This window comes from Corvus moneduloides, chromosome 12 (assembly GCF_009650955.1).
Source record: "Corvus moneduloides isolate bCorMon1 chromosome 12, bCorMon1.pri, whole genome shotgun sequence".
NCBI classification, from domain to species: Eukaryota; Metazoa; Chordata; class Aves; order Passeriformes; family Corvidae; genus Corvus; species Corvus moneduloides.
This window is the reverse complement of record NC_045487.1, coordinates 6364955-6390702: the sequence shown is the minus strand read 5'-3', so window position 1 is coordinate 6390702 and position 25748 is coordinate 6364955. Positions and strand designations below refer to the sequence as shown.

The window sequence follows — 25748 nt, the reverse complement described above, 5'->3', positions numbered from 1 at the left end:
AATCAGTTCAAAACTTGATAAAACCCCAAACCAACCCTGCTGGTATTGGCACAGCTTAAGAGCACGTGAGACTCCCTGCCCCTCAGGCCAGGCAGCCAGGAGGGTGGGCAGATGGAAGAAGAGAGGGCTGGGAACACTCACCAGTGCCTTCAGCAGCCTCTGCAGGAGAGCAAATGTTAGTGAGGCCCTGCAAGATGGCAGCAACCACAGGCTGCTCCTCACCCTGGACACCCAGAACTGCCCCCATGTCCCTGGGTGCGAGGAAAGAGCTACCCCTGCTCAGCATATCTTTAGACAAAGCCATCCACCCAGGCTGAGAGCTGACAAGCATGGGTGTACACACATGGAGAATCCCCATTTCCAGCTGTGCATTGGTGACCTGGTCTGACCCACCAGGTAACGGCAGAGCGAGGTCTGTCTCTCAGGCAGTGCCTGTTTGAGGCCAGTGGAGCACAAGAGCTGACTCCCACACTGTGCCCAAACCCTTGCACCTCCTCTGCGGCCCTGTGGCAGCAGAGACAATCTGCCACAGCGAAACTCTCAGGGCTGGCAGCAGGAAGAACTGCAACCAAAGACTGAGTGAGAGGTCCCAAAAAAACACAGACAAGAAGGGCTGGAAGAGCCAACCTGCCCTTCTGGAGGAGACAAGGCCTCCAGCTCTCAGGCCTTCTGGCTATCCCATAGATTTGAGACGGCAGACATTCAGACGTATAGATATTTATTGGTTTCAGTGAATTATACAAATGGATTGACCTGCTGTCGATGCCAATAGAACTTTATTGGAATATGGAATGTAAACAGATGTTTCAAATAGAAACATTGCAACCTTATAAAAAATTAACTATTTCAACAATGCCGCAGAAGGAAATTCTGTGTTTAGGTGCTGGTGGGAAAACACTATCTCCAGCGTCTAGGTTTGAGTGTCACCAGAACCACTTGATGAAGTTACACACAGAACAAGTAGAGGAGGCAACTGTGAATTGTGGGGCTATAAAGCCATCGAGGGATCTGATGAAAGAACCCACAAGACGAACCCCCCACCCCCCAACAGGATCGGCACCCCAGAATTCAACAAATGGCTGACTTTGTTAAAACACTGCGTGGGATCCCAAGGCCTGGATCAGTAGCTGCACAGCCCCCGCCCCGACGCCGCTGTTCGTTGATCCTCCCCCCTCCCTGTGCTCTCCTCCCTGGCCTCTCTCCACTCCTCCATCCTGCGGTGCTGGATTGAACCGCTCCAGAGCTGTGCTCTGGCACAAGTCTGCGTCTGGCACGAATTCTCATAGGAGCCACGTCATGAGGTACGTGGTTGCACACCTATCACAAGAAATCTTGCAACACTGACTTTCCTGAGCTCAGTGGGAAAGTCTGGATAGTCCCTCCCCTCTCCTGCCACAAGAGCAGCCCTCACATTCACAAGTTTCCAAAGCAGGTCTATTGAGTTTCTTCTCAGAACGAGCCTTTGTCAAACACACTGGAGGGGGGGATCTCCTCTCCCCAGCAACTCGGATCAGTGCCTTCGTTTTAATGCTCCAAACCAATCCCGAGATGCTGCTGGGTTTGTGGGTTGTTTTTTGTCGAACTCCCCCTCCCTCCCTCCCAACCACCCCGGCATTCACAATTGAAACTGGAATTCAAGGGCCAAATTCAAGCCCAGAGTGAGCAGTAAAGACTTGAACCTCAAAACAGAGTTGCACCTGCTGACCCCCAGCCTGAATTTGGTTCATTCAGAGTCTACAAGTCAGAAAGGCAAGTTCAGAAAGAGGCATGCTAAGGACTGATGGTGGAACGACCAATTTGTCCCCACCAGTGTGGTGGGGAAGGCTGGACTGAGAAGGAAGAGAAGGATCCATAAAGATGTGAACCAGAATCAGTTGTGTGGAGCCCTGGGGATATCACTACATATTTAGCTCTTGCAAGACCATTTGCCCAGGGCTTTGGTACCACAGGGTTAGAGTTACATTAACCACAACCACCAGAGAGGAACTGAGGTTTAAGACCCCCCCCCAAGGTTAGATTTCTGCCGAGTATAAAGGGGAGGGGAAAGAGGGGGGGGGTCCTTGGTTCTTTTCCCTTCACTGTGTGACCGAAGGTTTTGCTTTTATTTGTAAACATCTTGAATTACCCGTCGTTTTCCAGTCCTCATCGTGCTGTTGTCATGCCACTGGAGAGCACAGCGTTTTCTGAGCTGGGCTGGGACTGCTCCTTCACCACTGGATCTGCAGGAGACAGACCAGGCAGGAAGAGGAAACAGTATTTAATAAAGCGGAAGCTCCACCCAGGCAAATCCTTCCAGAGAAACTGCCCTCAAAACGCACAGAGCTGCTAAGGCTTCTGCAGAGTGGGGAGCCAAAATTTGCCCCCACAACCCACAGCTCTATCCCTGCTGTCCCCAGCTACTCCACAGACTCACAGAAATAGGGGTGATCCATCGCCTCCTTGGCAGTCAGCCTCTGTTGATGGTCATATCGCAGCAGCTTGTCCAGGAGGTCAAGGACTTCAGGACTGACCAGGTGTCTGTTCTCACTGTGGATGAAGTTCTCCCAGCGCTTCCGGGAATGCCTGCAAAGGGACCAGCTGTCACTGCACAGCAGTACCACGATGTCCCATGGGAATCACCTGCTGCCCGCCACTTCTACTGCTCAGCAAACCCTGCCAAAGTTGGAAAATCCTCTTCTTTATGTACACAATGGTATGGATCTCCTGTGCCAGGAAAGGTACAATATTGCACATTCCCTGCTGTCTACAGGGACTAGACAACAGCATGTGGCAGGCACGGTGACGCCCTTGGGGCCAGAACTGCTCTGGCTTGCCAGCCAGCCTCACAGAAGCTGTCCTCACTATTCCATCCATTCCTCTTGTCCTTTTCAAAAATCTCAACTGGAAAACTCTGAGCACTCAGCCCACACTTAACTGCAGTGTCTACACCTCCACTTTAAGGACGTGAACAAGCAGGAGAAAGAAGAAATAGGGGATGGCTCATGGATCATGGGAGAGACAAAAGGAAAGAGCCTGCATTTCAGTGACTTCCTGAGATGACATGAGCAGCTAGATATGAAGCCTGCAAGCAGCATTGTTATCCAGAAGATCAAGCAGGCCTTTGCTGAGAGTGCCTCAAGGCTGTAGATATCAGTTTATCTCCCTCTCTGTGCTTACAAGTGAAAAAAAGGCAGCATTTCACTTCTCCACTTACTGGCCCAGGATGTCGTTGAAGTGCGGGTCCAGTTCTATGTGGTACTTCTTGAGATACCCATACAGCTCATCTGTGCCCAGGACCTTTGCAATGCGAACCAGCTGGAACAAAAGGCATGTTCAGAGAGTGGAAGGGCAGCCTACCACTCTTTTGCAGAGACAGAGCTGCCCAAATCTAAGAGCCCTCCTTCTGGAAACATCCCAGACAGAAGGAGTATCTCCCTTGAAACTCGCCTTTGCAACATGTGCAGAAAACAAGTTTCCTACACAAGGCAGCAAAATCACTGATGGCTTAACCAACCATGTAGCAGCATCCTCCCAGCCTGGCAGTCCCATCCCCAGAGCCTCCCCACTACACACACAGAGATGAACTGGGGACAAACTTTTCACAAAATAAGCCAGGTAGCAATGTCTTTACTTGGTCATAATTGTCCTGGCCGTGGAAGAAGGGCTCCTTTCGGAAGATCATGCTTGCCAGCATACAGCCTAAACTCCACATGTCTAAGCTGTAGTCATACATCTGAGGGAGAAAAGGAGAAGCTGTCAGAAAAGACACACTCACCACAGCCTGGTTCCCCACCAGCACAGGCAGCCTCAGCCTTTGCACTTCACAGCCAGCCTCTCTCCAACCCAGGCAATGCCCTGACAGGCAAAACCAGACAACCCAAAGGTGGCTAAAGTGCAGCCACAGAGTGTTATCACTGGACAGCAAGGAGGAGACAGACTCTTACTTGGTAGTCCACAAGGAGCTCTGGTCCTTTGAAGTACCTAGAGGCCACACGGACATTGTATTCCTGAGCTGGATGGTAGAATTCGGCCAGACCCCAGTCTATGAGCCGCAGCTGAACATGCAATAGAGACACAGAGTCATCAGCCAGGTAGGTGAAGTCACATTGGCCAAACCTCAATCCCTTGATGCAAGTGTGGAGCCCAGGGTAGAGGGAGGCCCTTTGTGGACAGGACATACTCTCAGCAGTTCTCTGATCAAGTTCTTTCCTTTCCCCTAACACCAGCTGGTGGGGCAAAGCCCAGCTTAGAGAGCTCCTCTGCCTTCTGAGTCCAAGCACAGTTACTGCTGGCTCCTTACCAGCACCACCAGCTCCTTGAGTACTAGGGAACAGGCAAAAATCTTATCCCACTGTTTAGAAGGGCTGGGCTGAAGGCAGTGTTGATTTTACCTGGGGACTGAGAGCAGAAAATGGGGTAGGAGGAGCTCAGCACATCCTGCAAGGCAGACCATCTCCACAGGTACAGGGATGGACAACCTGCTTACTAGGGAAGGACACCAGTAAGAGATTCCCTTCCTTATACACCTTGCCTTGCCTGTACAGCCACTGCTGATTGACAGAGAGGAACCTGTGGACCAGCAACTACTTCCTTGACACAAATTCCAGGTCCCTGGGACAGGCACACACAGCACCTGATAGGATACAAGTACCATGATGGGGTGGGGTAGGTCCCTGAGCTGCCCATTTCCATGGCAGTGAGCTGGGAACAAACATTTCCTGTGGTCTAACCAGCATACCCCAGCAGTGAGGAAGCCATGGACTCCCACTGCTGTGCTCTCCTGTGGGACTTTGACCATCTCCTGGTTCTGGCACAGGTGGAGGGGAGCCAGTAAAGAAAGGTTAGAGGGGTATATGCAGCTGCCAGGGCTATGGGTACAGAGGCAGCAGAATTTCAAGTTTCCCTGGAAAAACCCTGCTTGTAAGCCCTGGTGTCACAGTACCTTTTTCTGTTGGTGGTCTATCATGACGTTGTGGGGTTTGACATCCCTGTGCATGATTCCCATGCTGTGACAGTAATCCAGGGCCTGGCAGACACACACACACGCACACATTAGACATGGCTGTAACCACAGGCACAGCATTACCAATATAACAGACAGTTCTCAGCCAGAGGCAAGAGTTCACAAGAAGTGCCATAACCCTGGCACATGAAACTGGCAGTTTCAGCTTTTACGCTGCATGCAATGAAGTGACAAGCTGGCAACAAGACTGTATGGACCTTGTGCCCTACTCCACTCACAGGTCCTGGAACTGTGTTCCCTGCACTATTGTTGAAGAACACAATGCAGAGAGGTGTCCCACCTGGTGACAAGCCCAGTGCTCCAACCTGGGTAGCCCTGTGCTTCCTTGGTCACACTCTCTCCCCTAGAAAGGGAATGATTCCTACATGCATGCAGTTTTATGGCCTTCCAATGTGACTTTCCACTTGTGTCTGAAAACACACTCAAGCTAGAAAGTCATCTCTGCTCTGCTGATTTAAGCCAAATTGCACTTAAAGAAGGCAGGTGATAGTGCACAAGGGAGAGCGAAGCTGCTTCAAGCTTGTAGGCAGGAGCACACATAAGCTCCCCAACTCCATGACCTTGCACCACTTGCCCCCCCAACGCAGCTGTTCCCTTGAGCAAGGGGGTGAGAATGTTGTGTTCTCATCTCCAAGGGGAGGGAGATCCATCCATCAACATCTATCAGATGCTATGAGATCTCCAGCAGCATGGGAAGAGGGTACAGCCTGTAGTCATTCAATATCCAAGACATCAGTGCCAGGGAAGCAATGCTGTCCTTGGGCCCGTGCCACAGTGGGAAGCAAGGAGGCAACAGCTTCCATCACAACAAGGCCTCAGAGAACACCCCTGCAGTGACATGTGGCCTCACAGCCCACAGGACTCACAGCAAACGCTGGTCCTGGATCTCTGGTCCAGGAGATCTGTAACAGGTTACATAAACTGCTTCCAGGGATGAAGCTCTTCTAGTGTCTTGTGTTGCCCAGGCTCAAGGATCATCTACACTTCATCACCCCTCCTATCCTAATCCCAGGCTGCCTCAGGCTCACTTCAACATCCAGTAGGAAGGTCCTTCCCTTGCAGACAGGTGGGCAAGCTTGGGAGTGCAGAGAAGAAAGCCTCCCTTAAGCTCACTAGATCTGTTGCAGTCATCGTGTCCCGGAGCACAAAGGGCTCTCCTAGCCTGTCCCGCTCATTTCCAGAAGCATGGGAACTGCAAAGTGCCAGCCCAGAAGTGCCAAGGCCCTGCTAGAACCTGACACAGCCAAGCTGCTGCTCCAGCAGGTCAGCACAGAACAGCCCTGGGATCGGCCAAACCTGTCAGCTCTCCCTCGTGCCCTGCTGCCTCCCCTGTCCTGCAGCTGGAGACCCCCAAGAGCCAGTGCAGCACATCCCACAGACCTGCTATGGCTCCTTGAGGGAATTTCCATGGGGAAGGGCAAGCTAGGCTAGTTAAGAGGAGGTATTTAGGGCACTCCTCACCTTTCATCAGAGGGGCAAGGAAAGCTTTGGCTGGGAGGTGTCAAAGGAAAATACTGATGTTACATGTAACAGCTGGCATAACTAGTGGGCAGAATTCACCTTCTGGGGCTGCATTTGAATACTGCAGCAGAGAAAAGCCTGGAGCTGGCAATCCCTCTCTTCCATTCTCCCTAGCATCATAGTTCCCCAGCCCTGCCTCAAGGACCTTGTCCTGGGTCTGGCTGTTTTTCTGCGAGTTGATTTTCCTCACAGCAGCCCTATGGTGCAAGAGACATAGGGAGACCAAGCACGGCTCTACCTGGTGAGTAACAATCACAAACACTTCAGACCCCAGAGAATCACAGACTCTTTGGAGGTGACCAAAGGCCCCCAGTTTGGCTGCAATATCTCACAGCAACAAACCAGGTAACCTGATCTCTTCCCAAACCTTCCCAGGATAAGAGACTTGGATTCTGCACTGAACACAAAAGAAGTAAGTAACCTCTTAGCAACAGTGCCCATGAGCCCCACTACTGCCACTCTCATTCCTGGTCTCCCCATCCAGACTGTCATGTGCAATGCCACTCACCTTAAGCAGCTCATACATATAAAACCGAATATCAAAGTCTGTCAGGATCTGGTACAGTTGCTGAAACAGATTTGGGTAGGGAGGGAAAAAAAAAAGAGACAAAAAATAAATACTCCAGATTTGGATCAGTTTCATTTCCTGCACCCCACCTGCCTCCAATCATTGACCCCGTTCCAGATTCCATATGAATGCTACCATTCCCAAGGGCTTTCCTGGTCTCAGACCTGCCAGGAAATCTAGAAAGGATGCAAGAGCTCCTGCGAAATGCTACTGGGATCATTCAGACTTGTCACAACTTTCCACCAGGAGGTGGGCAGGCTGTCTGTCCAAAAAAGCAAAAGCTCTGGAGGAGGCACAGACAATTGTGACTTTCTGTTGTCAAGTCCCTGTGATGACTTTGCATGCCAGCACTGACAAGAGCATTCAGAGCAGGTGGGCTGGGAACACATGGGAAGGTGTCCAGGTGTTCAGGGTGTCGCAGGGAGAGGAAAATATCAATCTAAAGGAGCCTGGGGCTGGGAAGCACAAAGAGAAGACCCAGCCTTAGAGCCACAGAGGCTCCCCTCTATCCCAGGATAAAGGCTAATGAAGCTCAAGAACACAGGGATGCTTGTGTGGCCAAGGAGAGCACGACTCAAGCATCGTGGGGAAGTGCTCATTGCCATCATCTCTTCTCCTGTGTCCTTCTGTGGCTGCTCATGTGGAAGTGACAAAGCTCCAGGGGGCACTTTAACCTACCCTGTGCCACCAGCACCATCACAGGAAAACTCCTCATCCTGCTGCTCCCACACCACGTCACAGCTGCCCCCAAATTTGCCTTCTGCTCTGTATCTGTCACTGGCTGTGGTGTCAACCCAACCTTGTTGAACTGTTCTCTTCCAGGGAAAGCAAGGCAAGATGCCAGGGCAGGGGAAGGAAGGACACTCACAGGGCAGCAGTGAGACCAGACCTCTCTGCCCTTTCTTACAAACACGGATCATCTCATAGCTCAGACAAATCACCAATTGCATCAGCACTGGAGCCCGCTGTCCATCATAGACACCACTTGGCAGCTTCAGGAAAAATCCCAGAGCAAAGGATTGAAATTCACACTCCAAAAAAGCAGCTCTGGCCCTGGATCCCCTCCAGGCCCATGCTGAGATCCTCAGGTTCCTGCCTTACTTAGGGCTATCCCCAAACAGCACCCCCCAGCCCCAATACCACTCTCAGAAATCATTTGACAACATACAAGTGTCACTTACACACACAGAGCTTTAACAGCCTCCAGGACACAACTGCATTGTATTCTCGTGAGCTGGGATGATCCTAACGCTTTGGAGCAACCCACTGAAGCAGACAAGTGAGCAGGGAGCAAAAAAGACATAGCCACAAGCTACAGAGCCATAGCAGGGATGGATTTCCTGACTTGTGCACAACTGATGCAGGACGCAGGGCCAGCAGAGGACAGCTGAGTCCTTCCAGAAGTCTGTTTAAATGGCTTGCTAGGAAACAAACACTGTAAGAAATGTGTAAAACATGTCTTTCTGGCATTCACTGCCCTGTTCAACTTCACCTGGCAACATCAATGCACCTGGGGAAGGAGGGCAGGAAAGGAAGAGGCAGTACAAGACTAGACCTCATTTTCCCTGTTCCCTGGCTCTCTGCCTCTTGCTGCCTGTAAGTGGGAAGGGGATGAAAGGGATGTCACCAAAGACGTCCTTCTCAGACCCACAATGCTGTTGCTTCTCTGGCTCATGGCCTTCAGCACTGGGCCATGATATGGTCAAACACTGTTGGGCAAACAGCATTCAACAGATTTCCCTACAAGAGCTGCCTGTGAAACCCAGCCCCTGTGACCTCTGTCAGTGCAAGGCCAGCAGTGTGGCCAGCAGTGCCCAGTTCTGCTCACACAGGGAACAGTCCCTGCAGGAGCCTGCTCAGCCCTGCAGGCAGCCAGTGAAGGCAGACAGCATTGAAGGACAGAGCCAATGTTTCCACTGCAAGTGGGTCCTGCACAGCAGCTGCCTCAAGCAGGCTTTGACAGTGGGCTCCAAATCCCCTTTGCCCAGCCTAGCAGGGGCACCTGCTTTGCAAACATACCCCATGCTCTGTTCTTACAGCTGTCTCTGTGGAGTAGGATTATCAGAAACATCACTGTGGGGATCACTCAGATCCAGCTCAAACATCTGCTCAGCACTCAGGATCCCACAAGGCCTCCGAGACCTGGGCTGGTCTCCTTTCTCCATACAGAGCACTGGAAAGCCCAAACCCACCCACAGGCAGCCACTACCACTCTCCAGCTTTTGGTGATATTTTGGCACACATCACATAACCAATCATAAATGAATCCTGTTAGTGCCCGAGGAGACAGAGACATGCTGCCCTCACCATGGGGCTGACAGGAGTTAAACGCTTATTCCTCTCCCTTGAGTGAGCAACACAGCTGGCTACGTGCAGGAAGCAGCATCTGCAGAGCAACAGGGTGGCTGTGAGGAGAGACACTGCTTTGGGGTGCACGGCAGCAGCAGCAGCAAAAAAAAAAAACGAAAACAGTTCCCAAAGCATCCCAGTCTTGGCAGCCACACAAGGGAGACGAATCTTTTATACTTCTGCATTGCTTAGGCAGGGCAACAACCATTTTTTAAACAAACCTTGGATGTACAAGGATAAAACCCATGCACACATTTCCCTCACAGCAGTTTGGCCTGAAAATTCACCAAAGTGCAGGTGAAGTGGAAGACTTGACTCAAAAGCTCACTGTACCCAGGCTGAACATCCTGAAGCAACCTTCCATTGCTCACCTTTCTTGCCCATCTCATCTTCAGCACCAAACCTGCTACTGTGTTTTAAGAATGAAATAGCAAACCCAACCCAGAACTGCTCCTTGAGACCTGTCTCTGCCCCCTTCTTTCCTAAGGGATTTGCCTCTTTGGGGCAGTGAAAGGCACAGTACCAGGTATGCTTACAAAATACGTGACAGCTGACAGTGGCTGAAGTACAGGCGTCTCATTTCTAGTTTGAAACCAATTAGCAAAAGACATTTAATTTCACTGATGGTTACTCAGTTGCATGTGGCTCTGCAGTGCAGCTTTCATTTAAGGCAAATTACTGTGGGGAGATTGAATGCTCTCAGATGACAAGTAATGCAGCAGTTCTGAAGAGAAACACTAACCCTACTGTACACAAGCTGCTGTCCTCACAGCAGAATACACATCCAGTCTGGCTCCAGCTCATCCTCCCGGCAAGTACAGTGCTGTCACTTCCAGAAGGGACCCAGACAGGTAATTTAAGAGAATGTCATCAGCTCCGGGGAGGTATCACCTAAGTCTCCTGTTTATACCATCATTTAAGAACAGTGAAATAAAAGCTTGTGCTTCTGAACTGGGATCGTTCACAGCCAAGGCTTAGACCCCACAGAACTGCAGCTTCTGCCCAGGCACAGAGAGCTGAGGAAACCCAGCAGCCACTTCCATGGGTGCACTGACATGAACAGTGCTCTGCCATTTGAACAGGCAAAGGGGTCAAAGTATTAACATCAAGCAAAAAATAACCATGTTGAAGAAAAGGAACTTCCAGAAAGGAGACAACTGAGCAGACATCCAAGCTTGTGAGCAACTAGTGCCAAAAGGACACAGAAAAATGAAATCCTGTGGTCAGCAACCACCTGCTGCCCGCAAAATGTGTCATCAGGAGCAAAGGCCTCCCAGCCTTCCTCACTGGAGGAAGGTCAGCCAGGACTGCCAATACTGCAGCAGCATTTTCTCTCCAGGGCTGCCAGCAGCTTGGGAGTCACAGCCCTCAGCCACACAAACTGCCCTGGGAACCCCTCACACATCCTGAAGGTGATTTGCCAGCGAGATGCTGGTTCTCAGCAGTACTGCTGAAGCCAGATGTCAACACAGAGATAGGCACACCAGCAGCAGCCATGTCCAAACAAAGAGAACAGGTCCCTGTCACCTGGATGAGCTCATGTGGCACTGATCTCCAGTAGAACTTGGCTGCCCAGGGAGATAAGGACTATAGAGCAGAGGGGACAATGACTGGGCGCTCTCCAGCTGCTTCACGTGTCAAGATACAGAGCAAGCTGAGACCTCCAACACAAGTGGTCTCACATACTCTGTACTCTCTGCTTGGCACTTCAGAGCAAGGGAAGAGACATCTTGGGAGTTTCTATATAGAAGAAGATGCCCACAGGCATCCTCAGTAGAAGCAGCTCTATAATCTGCAATTAGTTGCAGCCCCAAGAACCTACTCAAACAGGCAGACAGCTCATGGGAGTGGAGCATCAAACAACCCACACACCCCATACACAGCTAGGGAAATTCAGGTTACAAATAAGCTCTGAACACAAGAAGCCACACTGCATGCCCTGGGGACACACTTGCATTCCCAAGACAAGTTATTCCTGCCTTGTACCAATCAGCATCAATACCTTCTGTCTTGGACTTGTGCAGCTGTGAATTTGGACTTCCCCAAGGAGCCAGGCTTTCTCCCAGAAGCCTAGAAAAGTCTGCTGCAAGCTCATGTAGTTGTTTCTAATGCAACAGCCAGAGCTAAGCATTGTCACTTCTGCAGTGGCCAGTCCAATGCTTGTCACTGGCTGCAGCAGTGCCTGCCCTGGCTCTCCATGTGGCCAGGATGGCCAGTGGACCATGGACTCCAAGCCCAGCATCTTTCAGTTGAGAGTCCCTACTGGCCACCAGCCTCAAGGTACTGCTGAACACTCCACTTCATGGACACATTTCAGTTTCAGTATAATCACATTGATGATAATTTTTCCTCTAGGGACACAACAGAGTGGTGTAATCATGTTTTGACTTGGAGACACACAAAGCAATCCTCAGCAAGGTGTACCACTGCCTGAGCAATGTACCTTATCTCAAGCCATGTATTAAAAATAAAAATCAATGAAATAATTAAGAAGTCTCTAAATAGAAAGTTAAAAACTTCTAGGACCAGCCTTACAAGGAGGTTGTGGGTCAACAGGAGAAGCACAGAGGCACATTCCCAACACACAAGGCACTGGAACAGCCCAGCTGATGTCAATGAAGCCCAGGCAAACCAAACCTGCTTTAATTAGCCCTGAAAGGTCACCACAGAGCACTCCTCTCATGGCTGTTTACTTGATGGAGGCAACATTCCTCTCCCTGCCCAGAGCTGTCAGGGCAGATGCTGCTTCAAGTTGCTGTTACTGTGGCTCCTGCAGTGTATCTCTACATGAGATTAAATAGCACTCAGGCCTCCACTGCAGCATGGCTGCAGCTCTGGCTACACACACACATCCCACCTGGCAGCATCCAGCTCGTCAGGCCCACCCCAGAGGGACAGAAACTATGGGTGCTGCCCCTCAGCATGCAGGGCTGCAAGAGCTGGTCTGTGAGCCAGCTGCCTCCTTTATAACAAACACCCCCCAGGATTCTTCTCTGGCTGTTTGGTACATCTGCTTCCTACAAAACCTGTACCTACATAATGATCCAGCATAGAGAGGAAGAAGAAAACACCCTTCCATAACATGGAATGAAAGAGATCCCTGAATGGTGCAGGAGGGATGACTGCTGGCTTTCTAATGGCAACTGCTCAATTAATTCTCCACCACTGACTGAGTGACTTAGGGTAAAGACTCACATGGGGGAAGCAAAGATACCATTAAAATAGGGGTGGCTGCTAATTGTAGATCCCTTTTGTCTAGCAGCATTTTGGAAGCAAAGGCAGTTGTAGCTGCATTCAGACAGAAGAACCCTCATTTTGGGAACAGGTAATACCCCTTGGAGCTCCCCAGACATCAGAAGAGCCAGGAAATATGCTGCAGCCTCAGATAAGAAAAAAAAGAGCTCTTAAGATGTACTCAAGAATGTTCAATCCCCCTCTACCAGGCCCACTGGCAGTGGGAGATGAGCTCTCCACCCCTCTGACACCCCCCACCTGCCACCCCAGGTCTGAAGGATTCCAGAGTAAATCAGTGTCACCAGCTCCATCAACTGCACTGCTGTAAACAGAGCACCACCACTCAGGGATTAACTTGGGCTGAATATATAGCACAGCAGTGATTACTAAATTGAGAGGAGAGTAAGAATATCTAACTTGTTGACCTTGCTCCTTAGAGTTGGGACATTCAGCACACAAACCTTTTATTCCTTTTTATCTAAAGCCCATTAACAGGTTTCTGATTTACATGGAAAAAGCCAAGTGAAGCTGACAATTGTGAAAACTCTAAATTCCCCCCATAGCTCTTGATGATTATCTGAAAATCACAGCACTTCACAGAAATGGGAAGCCTCCCTCCTCCACACTCAGGCAAACTCACCTTAAAATCTGTGTTATTGATGTACTCAAACACCAGAGCAGGGGTCTTTGACTGCAAGAGAGACAAAGTAATGGTTTAAAACACCCACTTGACCTTTCTTTGGCTCCAAGAGACCTGAGAAAGCCTTTGCTTCCTGCCCAGCCCTCACAAGGGAGAGCAGGATGGGAGCAGGACATGGGAAGTGCAGCCCTGCTCACACCCCACACACTGAGCACCAACTCGGCATTTTGGCCAGCACTATTCCCCCATGCCATGGAACAGAGAGAGCACTGGGATAGGCAAAATGTGTCACTAGGAGCTAAGGCCTCCCAGCCTTCCTTAAAGGAGGAAGGTCAGCCAGGACTGCCACCACTGCAGCAGCATTTTGTCTCCAGGGCTGCCAGCAGGCTGGGAGTCACAGCCCCCAGGCTGCCCGTCAGAGAAAACTGCCCGAGAACGGGGTAATCGTGGCAGTGCTGACCATGACATGACTGCTGGTCACTGGGTAGGAAGGACAGCAACCAGAAGGATTAAAGTGCTTAATATCCAGTTGCCCTGGCTGGTACTTAGGTTCCAGATGCCAGACAAACTAGAAGGCTACAGGCTCTACTTTCTTACGAAAAATTTGTAGGACTTCAAAACTTTTCCCCCATCAGCCATGGCAACACACGGAAAACATAGAAGGGATGCTGAAGAGTCTGGGGAACATGGAAAGGAAGAGGAGCCCTTCCAAACCAACCAGCCTGTGCCTGCAGCCAGCGGGAAGGCAATCCCAGCACACCCCCCCGACACAGGCACCTACCACCGGATCCTTGACAGTGTCAATCAGATTAATGATGTTGGTGCCACCACGTAGATTCTCCAGAATCTTAACCTCGCGTTTTATCTTCTTTTTCTTCACTGGCTTAAATAGACAAGAGAAATCAGAAGTGAGAGTCCTTTCAGAAATTAACACTGATTTCTGCCACTGATTTTGACAGGAACACATCACCTCCCCTCCTCTCTCTGCTCCCACCCTCATATGGGAACATTTTTAGTACCAAAGAGGAGACAGACACCTTGCATGAACTAGGATTTCCCTCTCATCCATGAAACCTTTCCATGCATCAGGGGAACAATCAAACCACTCCAGACAAACATAACTGTGACTCCAGTACCTGTGGTTAAAAGTGCCTTGGACTGCTCTGTGGTAACCTCAGCACACTGATTCATGTTGTGCATGAATGGACAGGACAAGCATGGTGGACCTATCTCTGCTTTTGTTTACCAGCACTAACCAGTTTTTCACTTTTCAACCTGTTTCCCAACGAGTACTTTAATCCCATGAAATGATAACCTGAGAGTCTCCAACACCTAGATCGCTTTTAAGCTCAGACACCGCTGTGCATTGTCTGCAACCACCTCAAATGCACAGAGCCAATTGCACTGAATGTCACTGCATCCATAACCATGATTATTTTTAAAGCCTACAGACATTTTAAACAGTTTTGACTCCTCCTCTAATCTGCTCATTCTCAGGAGCCCTCTTTGCAAAGTAAGCTTTTCTCTGGACATCACCCTGCAGAGAGTGACAAAGAACAGCTGCTTCCAAGGCAGAGGCTCAGAGCCTGGATTGGCTTTTACACTCTGCTGATCCAGTGGTTCACTTCAATGTAAATGATCGTTTCTGTAACTCATCCACTCCCAGGATAACCCTACCTCTGTGCCTGCTGGAAAGGAAAGGCAGCTCAGAGCAGATAAGAGGTGAGACTGTTTTAATGAGCCTTGGCTAGTGACGAGTGTGGGCAGCATCAGCTGCAAGTCACCAAGTCTAGCAGTCTTTCATTCCATAGCTGGAATATCCCCTCTTGACCCACCAGTACCACTAAAAAGAACTGCAGAGACATCTTGCAGGAACTGGTAAAGCCCTTGCCCCATCTCTGAGGCTGCTGGTGAAAACACTCCTCTCTAGACTTTTAGCTTTCTAAAGCATTCATCATCTGTCACTGAGTCTGGTGTGTGTGGAGGGGTGTGATGAGGAATGGCAAAGGTATGAGGCACCTTCCCAAAGTAAGACACATTAGCAGATGTCTGTGTAAGGACAAGGAGCCACAGGAGCTCAACAGCTCATGCTCACCACCTCAACTCTGCCACAGCCTCCCATTTCTATGATGACCACAGAGTGCTGATGGGACAACTCATACTCCCCTTACAGGCAAATCCAAGGCAATCCCTGTTTTCAGACCCTTGGCAGAAATGTACGAGCAGACAGGAGAAGGAACAGAAGGTTTTATATAATGGGAAAATATGGCATTTATGTAAGTGATAAAATATGCTGTCTTTCAAGGCTCTTCAGGTGGCTGAAACCTTCAGATTCAAATCCTGCTCTTCTCCTCTTGCAAGTTAAAAGGCATGAGCTAGACTTTAAAGCCAAAAGATGAGAATCTCAGCCTGAAGCAAAGTGCCAAAAATAACACCAATGCCAGCACAGGGAGCGTCAGCCCCTCATAAAGCCACAGTGGAAAACGGCAGCAAGGCCACCGCAGCTGTCAGAACTGGAGCGATGCGGGGCAGGGCTTGCTGGGGAGTGGGTGACCAACAGCCCCAGGGCAGTACCCAGACAACGCTGGAGCTCCTGGGAGCTTGGACAGAAAGGGAGAACCAGCCAGAGCTGGGGCATGTAAACCTGGAGAAGTGAGGGCTACGTTTTTGAACCTGAGAGTAGGATGCTTCATTAGGGGCTAATTTAATTTATGTCAGCATGGAGACGGACACCGCCCTTGTGTCACCCACATGCACAGATCTTACCAGAAGGCCAAGATGGAATTAGAGGATGTAATTTGGTTACTCTGCTTGTCCAATGAGGCAGATGCACACACAAGTTGTTTTCCAAGGAACTTCAAAGAGGAATTGAGGAACTGACATCCTGAAGGTGCTCCCTGAACTGCCTGGCTACAACAGACATGCCTTACAGCCTCTCTGCTGCAACACTTGCACCTGATTGGGAGCTGAAAGTGCCTGAACACAGCCAAGAGGACCCAAAGCCCACTTTGAAACACCTTTTCCTTCATAATGTAGTTATTTCAGGGGCCTTTTGCATCAGCTAGGTAGGGGAGGATATCCCTCTGAGAGTTCCTTTTCTCCCGTCATAGCAACCACTGCTCTCACTGGAGCAGAAGTTGTTGTCTTCCAGTCACTTCCACATGTTTCTTTCACCTTCATCAGGATGGGAAAATGATGCTCTATGTTATCTCCATCAGAAATCTATCCTTACCCACCACACACTTACTAAAACACTAGAGCAGACAAATTCAGTGGCTTTTAGAAAAAAGGAGAGAAGAAAGTTGGTCTTTTTTCACTGAAATGCCTGCAGGTAATCACCACCAGCAGCATGCCTGACATCACCAATGAAGACACTCTGGTGAATACTGTTCCAGCAAGAAGGAGAGTTAAAAGCCACTTGCTGTTTGCACTTTTTCCTGCTAACCTGCAGGACTGCAGAGCTCTGGCCAGGCTGTCCACACCATGTCCACAGCAGCTGTGAGCTGGGACGAGGGCCCCCAGGCCTCCAGTCGAGGCAGGGCAAGGGACTGGAAGCCCTGCTCAGTGCAGGGCTGTAAGCAGTGGATCCTCAGACGCTCTCCCTGCATGCAGCCAGCGCTCAGAGTGGGGTTTTCCACCACTAGGTAAACAAGGATGAGGCAAAAGAAATGCCACGGGCTGAAGTCATTGTAGAGGAAAAGCTATTGCCGAGGAGTGTCCTCAGAGAGAGCAATGTGGGGAAACAGTTTCCCCTTTTCAGATTTGCAGAAGAAAACAGGGGTGACTGCTGGCCTGCACCCCATCCCGCACAGCTTTCACCTACCCAGCCTCACACCACCTCCTACTCACGTGTCCCACAGCACTGCTCCAGCCACAGCTGCAAACACCATGCACTATCCAAGAGCACATCACTGGGGCTCAGTTTTTGCCCAGTAACCGGTTCCAAGCCCAAGCTCTTGCATCTGGCAAGTCGAACACCTTGGTGCAAACCACTCCAGCACACGACCAGCACTGCATTGGGGGTAACTGTTCAAACCAGAGAAACTCTGCCAACTTCCCTCATGTCCCAGAGCCCAGTACTGCTGAAACCACAGGCCAGCAGCAGCGCATCAGCCACACACCGGGATTAAGTCTGGGTTGATACAACTGTCTCTCAGAGTCACCCGATCTGTCTCTCCAAGGACGTTGACTCCAAACACACATGGATTAAATGTGAACTGAAGCTATTATGGCCTCCAACCATCTGCTTCTCCCAGCAGGGATAGCTTCTAAAGCACCAGCCCTTGCAGCCAGAGTATTTTTAACAATACTCATTTAAAGCTATTTTATTAAACCAGGCTATGAACAGCAGCATTTCAGGTTGTGCTTCCTATACAGGCCAGTCCTCATGCGCTGGGAGGGAGGTTTCCAGCACAGGAAAGGAGCAGGCACCTTGACAAAATTAACTGCTCCTGAGTTTGATCTGCCTGTGTTTGCAAGGCAACATTTTACACAGGTACAGCCTCCAACTCCATCTGTTCCCAATGCCAGAGGCATTTCAAAGCTTTCCTCCATGTTGGGATTCTCCAGTGACCAGTATGGGTCAAAGCCTTTTCCTCTGAAAGGGGCTCCAACACAGTCCCTCTGCTCTATGCAAACACCTCCTTCCATGAAATCTGTACAAACTTGACAGCTTGGAGACTTCTGTCGCATTTGGTTGAAATTGGCCAACCAGTGCAAAATCTACTGGGGGGGAGGAGGGGGAGAAAGGCTGACAGACAGCAGGATTGCATAAGACTCGTTTCCATAGGAAACCAGGCTAAAAGACATGTCTCAGTTTAACCGTGTCTACACTGGGAGGGGTTTAATTACTTCAACTGCAGCAGTACCCTTAGAACAACATTACTGTCTAGCACAAGCCAGTTTTCCAGTTTCCCAGAAAATTGCTTCCTTCCTCAGGCAAACTGGAAGTGAGGTGGCTGCAGATTGTGGAGACAAAACATGCAGCTCACAGCTGTCCACTATGCTGAGGGCCCAGAGCAGAGGGACAAGGTGACCTCCAGCCACAGGAGGATGGTCTCTGCTGGACCCAGCAGCTCTCACTTGACTGTCCCCAGCCACCTATCCTTTGCTGCAGGTTTCCCACCCTACCAGCCAAATGGATAAGAGTGTTTCAATCCACTTGAAAGTCAGGCAGAAGAGGCAGTGAAAGTGGCTAGAGCTATCCCAGCTCTCTTTGCCCAAAGACTGGGGAGCATCATGCAATGCTATCCCTCTGCAGAGGTGAAAAATGGCACAGGATAAGCTTTGCAGTCAGGTAGATCCAGAAGGAAACACCTCTTTGTGACCAAGAGAACAGATCCTGGGTCATTTTCCACAAGATCATGTGAACTTGTAAGCAAGGAAGGAGTCCAGCTGCAGCAAACACCAGCTGGGAGAATTAACATTGTTTGCTAAAATAAACCTTTAAATAAAAGACTGCAACCATCACTTCCTGTCTTGAAGGAATAAATGGCTGCCTGTTTAAATGTATTTTTTGCTTGGTTTCTAAAGCAAAGGGAGTATACTTGTCTGTCAGATGCTCCAGTTGCAGCCTTCCCCAACAACCTGGAGGCCCATTGCTTGAGTTCAAGCAAAGAGAGAAATTAGATTTGTTATCCAGAGCTCTCTATGCATTTTCACACTGTGAAAGAAAAGCAGTGACCAGGAAGGCATGTGAAATACGAGTTAAGTCCAAAGCATAAAAATCATTTTACATTAGCCCAGAGCAGGCAGCCCAGCAGCACACACACACTGCCAGCTGAGGAGCACACGTGCTGCTCTGAAGGAATCCCAGAAGGTCCTGGGTTTTGCCCAGCAGGTGCTCTGAAACAAAACCGGGGCTAGCACAGCAGGGAAGAAGGTTTAGCAGTCAAAAGATACAAATCCATGAGAAACTAAAGTAATGTATTCCACCATCCCATAAAAACAATCAATTCTTTGCTCACCAAGCCTGAATAGCCTGGAAATACAACGATGCTTCCAGTGAACAAGCAGGGAGATCTGAACACACAGCGTGCAGGACTAGCAAAAGGCTCGAGCAGCATCCCTATCACAGGCTTTCAACATTTAAAAGCTGGCACTAGAAGCTCATTTGTCTCTCTCAAGTATTATCGAAAGGATCACAATAATCGGCCTATAAAGCCCGACGCCAATTGCTCAATAGGAAAATTGGCTTCAGAGCAGCTCTGCTTATTTTGCCAGACATCAGCTGGGAAACCAAATAATCGTATTCCAAAGAGCTACAAAATCAAGGAGCCCACTTGTGTTAACATTCTGCTGGTTGTTTGCATTTTACCACTTCCATTGTGGGAATTCAAACTTTTGTGAGAAGCTCTTGAACTTTAGAAGAGAGGGGGGAAAAACATACCTTGAAAATACTAAAGTACTATTGCTTTTTTAGTTAAATAAAATATGCTTAAGTTTGGTAGAATATCCCAGCATGTGTTCTGAAGGCAGTTTCATTCTTTCCTTCAGAATCCTTTTCCTTCCAACATGGCACACCCTGCAACAGCCCTCCAAGGGCTTCAGAACTGCCCATGATACATCAAGAATTCTGCAGCCAACTAAAAGGGAGACGCATGAGGACCAAGTCCTGATCTCCTCCACCACCATTCCATGAGACGGGAATCATTCCTTCAAGCCCCTGCGAACAGACACAGTGCTGTATCTCACCCTTCTCCATGCACAAACTGCAGCTTTGCAGCTCATCAGCTCCTTGGTGCTACACCACCACCACCACGAGAGTCACCAGCTGCATCTCCAGGCCCCTGTGAGACACCCAGTACTGTCCCGGTTGGTCTCAGCTCACACAAGGCTGGACTCCAGCAGCCAGCTCTGCCAAGCTCATTGTGGGCAAGTGGTGTTCAAAAGAGAAGAGCTGTGTACCCGGCTCTCTTGCAAAAGGGCTCATTTCAAGACTGCCAGAGGAGGAAGTGGACCAAGGGGAGCTGATTCAGTGCATGCAAACACAGGAGGAGCAAGAGACAGAGAGCTACCAGGAGCAGGCATTGAATGGCTTTGGTGGAAGGTCACTGATGCAGTCAAAAGCTCCAGCCTGAGGGACCAATAGCATCCAATCCTATTTCCCTGTGCAATCCTTCTGCTGCCAGCATGGGAGTCATTTCAGCCCCCATCTAGAACACGCTGATGTATGTGGGCTCTAAAGCTTTTAGAGACAGAAGAAAACTTACCAGAGCTACCATCCCAACTCCATTCTCTAGTTACTACAGTGATAACTTGAGTTCAACACTGGCAGGACCTTCCAGGAGTGCTTGGTATGAACAGCAGCTCTGGAGGGTTCACACAGCCCAAATGGGGGAACAGGGGAAAATCAAAGACAAACAAACAAGAATGCACTTGTGAAACCACGTACATGGTTGAAATTTCCAGTGCATGGACTCAGCACAGAGGGACAAAAGCCACCAAATGAGAAAAGGGCTATTTCATCACTGCTGCAGGACCTCCATTTTACTGGTCCCTCTCCTTCTATCTGCATTCTTCCCCTACCTCCACCCATGTTGTGCCTATGCAGAGTAACCACACAAGGAGAAAAAAGAACCTCTTTTTGATGGGTTTAATGCTTCACAGGCAAGTAGAGCACACATGAACACACAGGTGCATCAGGAAAGCAGGACAACTCCTGATTTCTGTAGAGACCTGCCAACATGGATGCTGTTATCTCCACCCAGAGTGCACACTGGGATGGAGGCAGTACAGGAGACTGGGAGGTGAAGCATCACCTGTAGCAGTTACAAGCAATGTGGAAAGTTAGCCTTCGGCTTTTAGAGTGACAACTTGCAACACTGTTCACATCCTCCAGGAACACTGTTACTCCAGAACAGAGGATTCACTTTAAAGGCATGCTGGGAGACATTTTGGAGCTGCATTAGCAGAAAAATAAGAGGAGAAGTTCATCAAAGAGACAGCACAGACTGACCTCAGTGCTCCATCAAAAACCTCTATGTGGTAAGATATGGAAGAGCAGAGCTGTGCTTCAGATACCTGCATTGGATGTAGACAACACACGACTCACTGGAAACAAGGATGTCTTAAACTTCCTTTGTACATGCTGAGGAATGTCAGACCTCATCCTGGGAGTCAAACCTTAGCATCAGATTTAAGCAAGACACGAAAGCACATACAGAACATGTTCACACACCCCCTTCCTGGTGTGGGCTGCCCCAAGGCAGGCAGGAAGCAGGGCCACAGCTGTACCCAGGCCAGCCAGATCAAAAAGCCCACAAGAGCCTCCAACACCAGCAAGGGACTGTGGGAGCACAGCTGCTGGCTAACTCCATGCCCTACTAACATGAGGGGTGGGAAGGTCGGTACAGCGCAGTGTCTCCACGCTTCAGATCCTTCTCACCCTTTGCTCCCTGAATAGATTGAAAAGGTGGGGAGTTTTCCTCTGCCTCATTGCTCAAGATAAAAGCTTCTGGAGGATGTCTGGCATGGGATGCCAGTGTGGCAAACCAGGCTCCTGCCCCACTGCTTTGCATACACCATCCTATGCAGTGCATCCTGATGTCCTGCTGCAGTGGAGTGAGTGCAGCCTATGTGCTTCATTTGCCTTTTTAAAAAAGAGCTGCAGAATTTTCCCAGAAAAAGTGACATTAAGAGCATCATATTTGTAAGGCACTTGATACAGGAAATGGTAATGTCATAGTCATTTGCATGATCTTAATTCTCTTTGCTAATACACACTATGACCACAACTAGCAGCATTCCATTTTCCTGCAGGATTATGCCTGGTCCTGCACTTGGGGTAGCAGAACTGAAAGGAAATGCTGAGTACTGGCCAGGGAAACAGGACACCTTGTTTCACGGAAGTGCAAAAGGCCTGGGGCACTGTGGTATCAACTGGAGCCATGTGCTCCCTGGCATTGTCCAATGCTAAAGTCTTCATGGGGCACTTACAAACAAGCCAGGCGAGTGGCTGCCCATAGAGGAACAGCAGTTATCTCCCTCATGCAGCACTAAACCAGGACCTATGCTCTAGTCTCAGCTTTGTTGAGGCTAAGGGACTTGCCCAAAGGCACACAGGAAATCTCTGTGGCTCAGTTCTGCATCAGACAAAGGGTGATAAAATTTCCTGACCTCTGTGGAGGAGGGTACAAGATGTTCAGGTAGCACCACACCAAAGCAGGGGAAGTACTTGCTTTGTGCTAGCTTGAGCTCAGTAAGGACAAGCTGCTTCAAAGAGCAAAGGCTAAGAAGACACACCAGTGACTTCCCATGAAGCTGAGATATTAAAAAAGTGATTCCTGCTAAAACTCACTCTAACACCTAACATAAACTGTCCCCTCAGAAAACGTTAACGAGAAAGGAGCAACTGTGCTCAACAGCCGCATCCATTGCCCAGCCGCAGTATTTCCTTTTGTCCCATCCCTGCACCACACAAAAACCTGAAGACTTTTGGTTCCATTTCTCACCTCACAGGATCCAAATTCCTCCCCAGTTATGAGGAACAGAGACACCCAGACCTTTTGCTAAGGCTCCACTGTAGATACATGCAATTACACTTGCAATTAAGTTTTGAGTCTAGTTACAGGAAACCAGAGGCACTTTCCACAGATCAGAGTGATGTTATTGCCACACTTCACAGGTTTTCATAATGTACACAACGTGGTGCTCTGAAACTCCCTTTTCACTGACCCACTTTCCACTGAGGAGAAAGTTCATCTTTATTTATCTGGACCTTCTGCTTTTCCTTGCTCACTCACAGGAATGCTGTCTGCATGTTAATGCAAGTGGGTAGAGCCAGGGGAACCAGTGGCAACACCATCCGTTTCAAATCTGGGACAATCCAGTCTCCTGCTTGCAGGGCATTAAGGCAACACATTCAGGCCCCAAGGAGAAGGAGCACCCAGCTGCCCTCAGATGACTCTTGCCAGCTGACTCACTGTCCAATGCTGACAGGCTCCCTAGATGTGACAGAGTTCAGCTGCCACAGGGAGAAGAGCATCACTCCAGGGGAGGCTCTTTGGGCTGGGAAGAGGCAAGGAGCAAGATTTCTGACAACTTTCCCTGCAGTCTCCTCTCAGCCTTGTGGTGCCTTTCTATGTGGGACAAGACCTAGAATCTTAATAAACCACAGCAGTCCTGAAGAGGCCATTAAGGGCTCCAGAGAAGCATGCACAAGTGCAGTTTCCCCAGGCCAGCCACAAGGCATCTTGTCGTAAAATCCAGCTCTGCACTTGCCACTTGTGACTACTATCTCACAGCAAAAACCCCTGCCTGCATCTACTTTAAAAAAGACAAAACCCCAAACCATAAAAAGTGTCCAAAGGAGCCGGAGGTTCAAACACCATGCCAGAGGAACCTGGCTTGGCAAGGACACGAGAGCCTCAGCACTCTGCCCTGACGTCAGGCTCAGCCACAGAGGCTCTCCCAAACAGCTCACCTGGCCACCTCCTTGCCCACAGCCAAAGCTGGGGTTTGTGTGCATCCTCCTAGAGGCAGATGGAAGATCATACCTTTCCCAGGAGTGCTGGCTGGACAAACCGTGACAAGTTCTTTGGGAAGCTAAGGCAGCTCCCAAGGAAGCAGGCACGGTGGGTGAATGGGAACGTCAGCAAAGACAGCCAGACCCGCTATGCGAGTGGATCTAGCGAATACCTTAAGGCTACAGCCCTGCAGAGATGCATGTCCTGGAAAGCTGCTCTTCTCAGTGGCTGCAAGGGAACGTTAAGCCCAGACCCCCCTGCACACTGCAGATGAATGTGTGCCCAAATTCTTAGGACACCCATGGTCAGACACTGGCTCCCACGTGCTCTTGGGGAACAAGTGACAAGTGTTGCTGGTCCAACAAGTGACAGCCACAAGTGTCAGCCAAGCCAGAACCAAACATACTGCAACTCTAATCTTTCATTTCAGTCTTAACTCCCCTGCCTACCCCCAGATCACCAACACAGAATGCTGCTACGACAGTTACCACAGCTCGCTGTGAGCTGTTGCTTTGGTGTCAAATATGGTAAGACATGCCCTGCACAACCATCCCGAACTACAACCTCCCAGTGCTGCTCAAAGGTCCCCACAGCCCGACCCCACCAGGGTCAACACACCAGCACACAGGTCACCAACACTGCCAAACTTTGGAAGGCCTCCTTGAGTCCCCTCAAGTTTCCATAGTGTTTATAGTCTGACTGTGATGAAATTCTTTTCTACATCTGATCCTCTAAAGGACTGAATATAAAATGTTGATGCTTTTTTGACCGCTGAGCATCCTTGCAGCCTGGCTCTGAAAAGGCCACGTGCCGGCTGTCTAGAGGTTAACAGAAAGATTCCCCCCTCCAGGCTTCACATTCCTGTTGACATGGCAGTCCCTGGACTGTTTTACACAGGCATTGCCAGATACGATTTGCCAAACACACGCAGAACACGCAACGCTGTTCAAATGTCAGGACTCACAGCTCTCCCCCTCCAGAGGAACTCAGCCCTGAGCTATGCTGGACAAGGAGGGGTGGAGACATCAAAACATCACTAGAGCATGCAAGACACCAAATCCATTTCCAAACACACCATCCCAGTGTCCTTAACGAGAAAACAGGAGTTTTGGGATGAAGAAGGAGATCCAATAGTCTTTGGCCCCGCCAATCCATCTCCTCTCCCTCTCGCTTCCAGACATCACAAGCCTCTACATCATCAACGGGATACTCACCTTGAGGATCTTCACGACGACCCTCTCGTTGTTGGTGATGTTGATGGCCTCAAAGACCTCGCTGTACTTCCCTCGGCCGAGCTTTCGAACCAGCTGGTAGTCGTCCTGATTGCTGCGGGCACCAAGAGGAGAGAGGCGGTGGTGGGGAAGAGTGGATAACTAAGAGGGCAGCAGGCCGGGGAGGGGTGTCCTCTCCCAGCCTCTCCCTCTCCGCAGCCCCCCGGGGACACCCCAGCACGAGAGCGGGGGATCAGGAACCCCTCCCCAGGGCTGCGGCCCTCCCGCGGGACGGAGGGCGGGTCCCCGCACGGCGCTTTACCCCCAGCTCGGGACGTGCGACTCGTAGTCCCAGTACTCGCGGCTCCTCAGGCTGTTCACCTCCGCGTACACCCGCGCCCGGCTGCCGGCGGCCGGGCCGGGCATGGCGGCGCCGGGCGGCGGCTGCAGGAGGAGGAGGAGGAGGGCGCGGGGCCGGCGCGGGAGGCCGGCGAGGCGGGGCGCGGCGCGCAGGAGGGCGGCGGCGGCGGGCGGCAGGGCCAGGCCGGAGCGGGACCGGGGCGGGGCGGGGCCGGCCCGGGGGCGGCGGGCGCGGGGCCCGCGGAGCTGCCGAGGCCCGGGCCCGGTGCCGGCGGCTGCAGGCGGGGCCGCCCCGAGCACCGCGCAGCCAACCCGGAAACGGCGCCGCCGCCGCCGCGCCCGCCCGGCGCCGAGCAGCGCCCCCAGGCGGCGCGGAGGTCCGGCCCCTCGGCTGCTC

At 50.5% G+C, this 25748-nt stretch overlaps 1 protein-coding gene across 1 annotated transcript; it reads right to left on the bottom strand.

The window, feature by feature from the left end:
- Window positions 1-701: 701 nt before the first annotated feature.
- CSNK2A2 (casein kinase 2 alpha 2) lies at window positions 702-25485 on the bottom strand. The gene is made up of 11 exons (XM_032121642.1): window positions 25314-25485; window positions 24995-25106; window positions 14096-14197; window positions 13315-13365; window positions 7032-7091; window positions 4922-5005; window positions 3924-4034; window positions 3611-3712; window positions 3194-3294; window positions 2414-2562; window positions 702-2219 (listed from the first exon to the last, which is right to left on the bottom strand). The coding sequence occupies exons 1-11, from the start codon at window positions 25415-25417 to the stop codon at window positions 2143-2145; spliced, it is 1053 nt and encodes a 350-aa protein (XP_031977533.1). The 5' UTR covers window positions 25418-25485; the 3' UTR covers window positions 702-2142.
- Between the last annotated feature and the right edge of the window lie 263 nt (window positions 25486-25748).